The sequence below is a fragment of the Myotis davidii genome, unplaced genomic scaffold, assembly GCF_000327345.1.
Source record: "Myotis davidii unplaced genomic scaffold, ASM32734v1 scaffold534, whole genome shotgun sequence".
Lineage (NCBI taxonomy): Eukaryota > Metazoa > Chordata > Mammalia > Chiroptera > Vespertilionidae > Myotis > Myotis davidii.
In genome coordinates this window covers 2911646-2920260 of record NW_006286678.1, presented here as the reverse complement: position 1 = coordinate 2920260, position 8615 = coordinate 2911646, and the positions used below count along the sequence as shown (strand labels likewise).

The following is an 8615-nucleotide window of genomic DNA, read 5'->3' as shown; positions in this document are numbered from 1 at the left end:
CATGTAAGAGAGATATATTGATTGGTTGCCTCCCTCACGTGGCCCCAGTCATGGGGATCGAACCTGCAACCCAGGCACCTGCCCTTGACGAGGAATCAAACCCGAGATCCTTCCGTGCATGGGCCGACACTCTAACCACTCCAGGGTGAGGCCCTTGACTTTTAATACCCGTAATCTCTGCCCTGTCTATGCTCTAACCTTGGCTGATTTCCAGGCCAGGGAACAGGCAGTTTTATCTGCTTCGAACACACTTCCCCCAAATGCTCCCTGCCCTGCTTGCTCCTATTTACCCTTCAGTTTCTGCCTAAATATCACCTGCTCCAGGAAGCCTTCTTTGCTTCTCCTCCCAAAGCAGCCAACATTTCCCCTCTCCTGGCCCTCCTTCTTTCTCCAACCATGACTTAAAACTTCAGAGGGCAGGGACAAATTCCCTTTTACCTATTTCCCAGCCTGGAAAAGCAGGTGCTTACTTGTTATTTGTGGGACAAATCAAGAAAAGGAAGGTTCCATGTATTAAAATGTGTAGGCAGATACTGTTTATTTTGTTATATTCTTTCCATAGCACGATTCCACATCTATTTATTTTCACTTTTATTATTATTATAATTATAATTTTTTTTTTTTACAAAGGTACAAGGAATTTCAGAAACAACATTAAAACAATCAAACTGTTCAGGCACGGTTTCGTAGGAAAAGCATAGCTCAATGTCTGACTTCCTGCGTCCCTCTATGATACTCAAGCTTTGTTCCAGGAAGAACGATTCCTGTAGCGCTAAGGTGAAGATGCCCTAAAGCTCATCTCCCAGTGCTGTCTTCATTCTCGGAAAGTTCCTGAGTCAGCAGCTGGGGTTTCCCAGGGCCTGGAGTAGAAAGACCAGTGCACATTCCGTCGCCCTGAGCGCAAGGGTCTGGCCCTGCAAGTTCCGGGCAAGTCCCACTTCATCAATCAAGAACATAAACAAAAAAGTAATTTTTAAAAAATGGCTTAAAAAAATATCTGATAAAAATTACCTATCCCGCTCCCTTGCTGTGAAATAATTTAAATAATTTATTCTAGATGTAAAAAAAAAGAAAAGAAAAGAAGAGAAACCGTTTGTTCATGATGCCTTCGCATTGTTTCGAAGTATGAGGTCTGGGCCCCTTTGGGGTAGAGAGAGTTTGCGACATCCAGGAAGCTACCCAGACTCAGCCCCACCTCCACCACTTTGTAGCCAGTGCCTACGGGCATGACCATTTCCTTATTCTCTAAGGCTCACCTTCCCTCCTGAACATGGGGGAATCATGCCTGCCTGACCCGAGTGAGAGTAAGATGTGCCAGCGAGTAGAGGTTGGAGGGCTTTGTAAACTGTGAAGTGCTGGCCCCAAATGAGGCAGGAGAGATGACCCCCGTCCAGAATTCTGCTTTCCTGACAACACCTAGGATTTGGTCTTTGGCAAGCGTGGCGGGCCCCAGCAACTGAGTAAATGGTGGCTAAGACAAGCAACTGGGGTGTCTGGTATGTGCAGCAGACAGGGGAACTCAGCCATGGCTAAGAGAGGGCGCCATCAGAGCCCCCATCCTGTGGGAACAGGGCCAGGGGCAGAGACCTGGTGGAGGGCTCAGAGCAAAGCTTCCTGATTTTAGCCTTAGAGGACGTAGCAGACAGAGCTGGAGTCCCAGCACCTGCCTGGTGCTCCTTGTCCTCATCTTTAGTGTAGATGGGCACAGATGGACTAGCCCGAGGGCTCTCCACCCCATGTATTGCAGAAGCACATGGGAACTTACAAAACCCTACACAAGGCCAGGCCCTACTCTGCTGATTCAGCTTCGATTGGTCGGGGTTGGGGCTGGCCTTCTGTGTTTCCTGAATGCTCCCGAAGGGATTCGAATGGACAGCCTGGGCTGAAGCCTACCAGGCCAGGTGGCCTCCTGCAGTCCCCATCCTAGCTCCAGCATTACCCTCTGCAAGGAGCAAACATCCTTGGTCAGGAGGCACATTTGCCTCTAGCTGAGCCATTGTATTGACCACCAAGAGAGAACCTCAGAGAAGGGCTCAGAACACAGATTCACAAAGGAGGGATGCAGAAAACGCTCAGGTTGGAAGGGAACTTTAGGGCCATGTGGTCTCGCTTCCTTGCCTAGTACAAGGCACCTCCTCCCAAAGCTCTCACGGCTGGGCCATCAGGGGGTTCGCGGGCAATCTGTCCACACTGGGCTCCCTACATCCTGGGAGCCTCTTCTGTTACCTTGGACGGACATCTGCCTACGTCATCCTGGGAGAGGCAGGCTCTGTGACCTGAGGGCTTTGGTGGCTGTCGGGTCTGAGCAATGCCCTGAGGCCCGTGTCCCACATCAGGGAGTATCTACCCACCTGGGCTGATTCTGGCTGGAGAGAGGATGGTGGTGTCCTCCTCCCTGTATTCTAGAATCGGGCTGGACCTTGACTTCTTTCCCTGAAGTTAACCTCCCTCTTCCACTTTGCCAATGTCCTGTGAGTTCCCAGCGCAAAACCAGCTCACCACCCTACAGGTAATTTTCCTTAGGCCAAGGCCAACATTTCTTGCCTCCAGTGGTAGATCCCAGGGCCTCCTTGTTCAGATGGAGAAATTGAGACCAGAGAGGGAATGACTGGAGGCCACTTCAAATCAGGGATGCCCCTGAGGCCAGAACCAACGGATTCCTGCTCTGTGGGCTGAGATCTGTATCAGAGCAGAAACAGCAGACAGACAGACAGTCCCAGGAGAGCAGAAGCTCAGCCCAGCCACGAACTCTCTGGGGACCTGCATCGTGTACCTCTCTCTGGGCCTTAGTTTCCCCACCTGTAAAATGAGAAAGTTGGGCCAATCACTGGTTTTCAAACGTCTAATTTTTTTTGAGTTGCAGAATTGTGTATTCCATCAAAGTCCATATGTATAAAACAGAAAGGAGAGCTGTCCCGTCGGAAGGGGGTGAGGGGGTACAGCCTCCTGCTTAGCCAGCCCCTTTCTATAGACCACAGTTTGAAAATCACAGGCAGGTTTACCTCCTAGGTCCTTGTAGCTCTAACTGTCTACAGTGTTCTTTCCCTTGGGAAGTGAGAGCTTATCACGTACCCTTACAAACAGAATCAAACAGAAGGCAAGGTGTCATCTAAAAAGAGTCAGTTCAGACACCGTTGTTTCGAGAAGGCAAATAGAAAGCGGCACCATGTTCCACTGGAAACCTGCGGCGACTGAGTTTCTTTTTCTGGTAAAAAATATAGAAATAGTGGTTGTTCTCGGGGGACTTGTGGTTTGGCTCTGGACCTCCCCATGGAGCCGAGTGGTGTCCCTGAGGGCGAGGAGGGCAGAGACCTCTGCTCAGGACCATTCTGAGCTCATCCGCAAGTTTTTGATCTCCAGTTCCAACTGCTTGGCCTGGACCTCGCGCTGGGTCACCAGCTCCCGGAGTCTTCGGATCTCCTCCTGTTGCCGATAGAACATCTGCAGCAGCTGGAAGAGCACAGGGCAGAGGGAAAGGTAACGTAAATGCTGTGGGACTTGAGGGGGCAGGACCCCAGCAGAAAGGAGAAAACATTGTTCCTTTTGGACTCAGAAAGGTGGAGGTGATTAAATTAACGTGGCTGAGGCCTACGGGGACAGCCATTGCATTGATCTTTTACAAAAACCTTGTTTCCTTCACCTAGTAAATGAAATTAAAAGACTTGACATTTCAGACTTTGTGTGTGTGTGTGTGTGTGTGTGTGTGTGTGTGTGTGTGTGTGTGTATGTTTTTTGTTGTTTTTTTTTGTCTCCTTAGATGCCCCCATGGGACTGAGGAAAGGATATTTGGCCTGGTGTCTGGAGACTGGAGTTTTCACCACCACTACACTGTGTGACTTCAGGCAAGTTACTTTCCCTCTCTGAGCTTTAACTTCCTCCTCTGGGAAATAGGGTTCAGAAAACTAATGTCAGCATTATCACAGCTGCTGCCACTGTGCAGAAAGGCACCAGGTGCTGGGTGCTCCCCTAAGTAAGGATCTTCGTTATCTCCCTGGAAGCTCACAGCGGCCTGTGAGGGTCGTGGTGTTAGTGCCCCCACTTTACCGCGATGGAAACTGGAGCTAAGAGAGACTTGGCCCCTGGGGCCAGCGTCCTCCAGGCAGTGCTCAGAGAGCCAGGATGAGAATCCCTCGGTGAGAGGGCAGCCCTTGAGTTTTTAGCCACTATCCACTGACTCCCAGGGCTGCTGAGAGAACGCACACAGGTGATACATCAGTGCCCACTGTGGGACCTGGCACACAGCCGGCACTTAACAAATGTTGGCTCTGAAAGCACAAATACAGCATCAGAACTGGAGGGGCGCTAATTCCCACCAAGTAAAACCCTCTTCATTTTACAGGTGGCTTTCCACCCTCTGTATGCAAGCCCACCGCCAGGGCATACAGACGGTGCTCCCTGCCTGTTTGTTGAGTGAATTAACCAAGTGAATTGCCAGTAAGTAGCTAGCCAGGTCACACAGCTGGTGGTTTTTCTCACCCCTCATGTCTCTACCCCTTCTCCACGCCCACCCCAGTGCAGGCACCCCCACCCTCCTTCCCACCTCGTTCTCTGTCTTTGGTGGGGGGCATTCAAAGATGTCAAAGCCGTTGGTGAGCCAGGCTTTCTTCTCCTCCAGCCTGTGCTCCGCCGTCCACCTTGGCGCCTTCTCCAGCGGAGAGAAGGGCCTCCGGCCGTCGTCCGCAACCAGCGCTTCGGTCTGGTCCACGAGGTGAGGCGAGGCGGGGGCCAGGGAGTTGGAGGGAGGTCTTTCCGGGGGCAGAGGCCGAGGGCTCAGCAGCTCGGAGCCGGGCCTCAGGGACACCAGGACAGGCCCTGGGAGGGAAGCAAAGGCCGTGTGAGGACTGAGTGCCCATCAGCACATGGGCATGGGGGCACTGGCACAAGCGGGCATGTGCAGACACACAGACACGCAAAAGGTGTGGGAGCTTCGGCCACATGCAGACAGGCACAAGCCCATGGACCAGGGCACTCAGAGTGCGAATCAGGGTCCCGCGCAGGTGACCATCTAAGGAAGCCTGGTTTGTAGGAGCAGCACGGTGCATGCCCTGGAGCTGCCCGGTTCCGTGAGCTCCTCAGGGAAGTGTTGCCATTGCTTTGTGGGGACAGTCCCACCACACCGCCCTGCCATCCATCAGTTCACGAATTCCCCCCAGCATGCTGGGTAGCAGGGGAGGCAGGCTCACAGAGAAGGGTGAGGAAACTGAGGCCCAGGGAGGAACAAGACTGTCTATGGGTTATACACAAGCGGGGTTTAGGGGGTAGAAGGAGAGGGAGATCCCAATCAGAAAGGCAGCAGCTGGACTGAGGGTGGGGAGCACCCACGGCCTTCCCTGGGTTGGCCCTCATGTTGACAGGACAGGCAGGGTGAGTCAGGGCGGGCAGAGGGCACCCAAGGGCCTGGGTGGGGGCTGCTGCCTAGAGGGCCTCTGGAGTGACTGGAGGTGCAGGTGGGAGGATAGGCATAGGGTCCAGCTGACACTATCCAGTCACTCTGCACAGCCCAGAGCTTAGTAGTTTTCCATGGAGCAAAATCCCTTGACTTGGAGGGAATGTTCTGAGCCACTCGGGGCAAGTCCCTGCCTTCCTGGACCCTATCTGACCGCCCCGGGCGGAGGTGGGGCTGGGGTGGGGGGACTGATGGTGAAGGACCAGTCCTCGGGGTTTCAGGAGAATACAAATACGGTCCAACCCCCTCTCAGCCATCTGGGCCATAGGACACGCCATTTCCCCCCCACATTCGCCCGCGCAAGGCTTCTTCTGGGCTTTCCTCACCTTTATTTACCCCACTGAGCCACTCCCTGGCCGTTAGAGAGGGCTGGGCCCCTGCCGTGGGCGGGTAGATGTCCTCTTGGTAGGATTCCGACTGCAGGAGAAGTCAGGACAGTGAGAAGTGGGTGGTGGGGAGGCCGCCCATGGGAGGGCCCTTAGAGAGCTGGGGGTCAGAGAGCAAAGGGTCATGCCCAAGGTCATCACACAGCAACTCAAGAGCAGAGGTGAGGCAAGAGGCGGGACTCCTAGCTCCCAGGATGCCTCACTGACCACGGAAAGGCCTGCCCCTTGAGGAAGTGGCCACCAGCCTCCCTGTTGCTGCCTCGGACGTGGGCTCCAGGCTCCGGGGATAGTCTTCTGGGGAAGGGTTCCCGCCTCCCTGCAGACCCCCCACCACTCTTACCCGCCGGGGGACAATCATGGATATCGGCTCGATGAGGCTTTTGGTTGTGATCAGCTTGTAGAAGCGGAAGATCTCACAGGTGGACACGTCGAGACCTCTCTTTGGCATGAAACCTGCGGGCAGATGGTCAATTAGGGCCAAGTGGTTCCAGCTGGGCTGGGGCCACAGGGCCCGGTGTAAGTGGCAAAGCCAGGCTACACACCTGGATGTAAACAGACACCACCTCCTCCCCCCATCCTTCCCGTCAACAAGCAGTTCATGCAGGAACACCTCCGCTGGGCCAGGCCCTGTGCTGGGGAAATGGGGTTGAAACCCTCAGACCCTGGCCCCGCCTTCAAGAATTTACATGATTTTAGCTGGACTTCTGCAGGAAGTGTGCTCTGCTCCAGGCCCTGCCTCGCCATCCCCACAGCTCCTGCCCCAGATGCCCTAACGGAGCATGCCTGCCTTTCTTTTGCTTACTGTTAGCATGGTACATCTTTCTCATCCCTTTACTCGTGATCTAGCTGAGTCTTTCTGTTCAAGTGGGTTTCTTGTAGGCAGCATGTAGTTGGCTCTTGTTTTGTTCTTTTATCCCCAAAGACACTGCAAAAGCAGGGCCTCTTAGGTCAGTCTCTCCCCTCTCCGTGCTACTGTTTAACCCAGTGGTTCTCAACCTTGGCTGCACATTAGAATCACCTGGGAATCTTTTTTTTAAAATCCTGATTTCTGGGCCTCATCCTCCGGAAATTCCGTTTCTTTGTTATGGGGTGGGGCCACAACTTTAGTAACAAAGAAACAGAATTTCCGGAGGATGAGGCCCAGAAATCAGGATTTTAAAAAGATTCCCAGGTGATTCTAATGTGCAGCCAAGGTTGAGAACCACTGGTTTAACTGCTTAACCTTGGCCTAGAACACCTTCATTTTCTCCCACGCTGTGCTCTGCCTCCTCTCTCCATCCCTCAAATGTTGCCTCGTTCAGGAAGCCGCCCAGAGAGCCTCCTGCACACCTAACCAGAGCTCCCCCGAGCCAGGCTGTTCACCCACCAGCTCCCCTCCCGAATGTGGGCCCCTCCAGGCGGGGCCGGAACCTAACATCCCTGTCCCCCCAGGTCCCACGCGGCCTGGGTGCCCCACACTCACCGATCCCCTTCTGCGGATGGTAGGAGCGGTACTCCGTCAGGTAGTTCAGGTGAGGCTTGTCGGCGCTCACCTCATAGTAACGGATGTTCCCGTCTCCCTGAGGGGGAGGAGGGTGTGTTCAGAGCTGGTCCCCAGCAGCCCCACCTGCCCCCTCTGCCATGCAGCAGGAACCTGTGTTCACCTACCACACACAGGGAGCACCAAGGAACTGTCACCAAGGCAGTAGGAGGGGCCTCATTTTAACACTCTGTCCCTGCAACCATGACCCAGAGCCCACCCGGTGTCTCCAAGGCAGAAGCTCTGGGGCACAGGCTGGAACCCCACCCCCGTCCAAGAGCTGCACACAAGGGCCAGAGTGGCGCGTCCTGAGACCAGCCAGTGGGTCTCACCTCTAGGCGCATTTCTGTCACAGTGACTGTGCGGGGCAGGGTGGGGGGTGTGTGCTGTGGGCACGGATGGGTAGGGCCAGGATGGGTAGGGCCAGGGCTGCCAGAGACGGATGGGAGACCTACCCAATGAAGACCTGCTCTGCCCCCAATCTGAAGGTGCCCCTGTGAGACACACCCACTGGTCCCTCCTCATCTGGACCCAGAGGTGGGGGAGGGGGAAACCAGTGCAGGGTGTTTAGCCTAAGCCCTGGGCCCAGGTGCTCTTGGGAGCCAGGAAGGTGGGAGAAAGGGGCTGTCCCTGTCCCTGCCTTGCACCCCAAGGGCCCCAGGCTCCCGTCTGGCCACCAGTAGGGCTAGGCTTAGGGGAGTTCTGCCTCCTGCCTCAGGATTCCATGAGGCCACCTTCCTCCCAGCCAGACTGACCTTCCCCACCACGTAGAGCATGTTGGTGTCGGAGTCATAGAAGGGAAACAGCACGCCGGAGGAGCCGTCCAGGTCCTCCTCTGTGAGAGGCACGGAGAGGTCGTCCTGCAAGGGAAGGGGGCCGGGTCACTCCTGGGGTCCTCGGTGGTGCTCTCTGAGCTAAGAATTCCTGCCACGGGGCTCTGGATGGGTGTGTGTGTGTGTGTGTGTGTGTGTGTGTGTGTGAGAGAGAGAGAGAGAGAGAGAGAGAGAGAGAGAGAGAGAGAGAGAGACTGTGTGTATGTGAGTGTGTGGGAGAGAGAGAGTGCACCACCTCATATTTTGCAGCATTTTGCCTGTAATGAATGACTTCTCACACACCTGATCTCACCCCAGCCTTTCGCCACCTGTTTTGTTATTTATTCTCATCGATGAAGAAGGAGATTCAGAGAGAAGGAAGTGATCTGTCTGGTCTTTGAAACTCCGGCCAAGTTCTCCTTGAATCAACACTGCTTGACCTGCCCCTCCCT

General features: G+C 54.5%; 1 protein-coding gene across 1 annotated transcript in view; it reads right to left on the bottom strand.

Annotated features, from left to right (window-relative positions):
• Nucleotides 1-511: 511 nt before the first annotated feature.
• CORO2A (coronin 2A) overlaps nt 512-8615 on the bottom strand; it is a 24759-nt gene continuing 16655 nt past the window's right edge. The window contains exons 6-11 of the mRNA XM_006758439.2: nt 8107-8211; nt 7295-7391; nt 6173-6285; nt 5773-5863; nt 4541-4812; nt 512-3450 (exon numbers count right to left, since the gene is read on the bottom strand). Of these exons, the coding sequence (XP_006758502.1) occupies nt 3319-3450; nt 4541-4812; nt 5773-5863; nt 6173-6285; nt 7295-7391; nt 8107-8211 (810 nt within the window). The 3' untranslated portion in view covers nt 512-3318. The remainder of the gene's footprint in view (nt 3451-4540; nt 4813-5772; nt 5864-6172; nt 6286-7294; nt 7392-8106; nt 8212-8615) is intronic.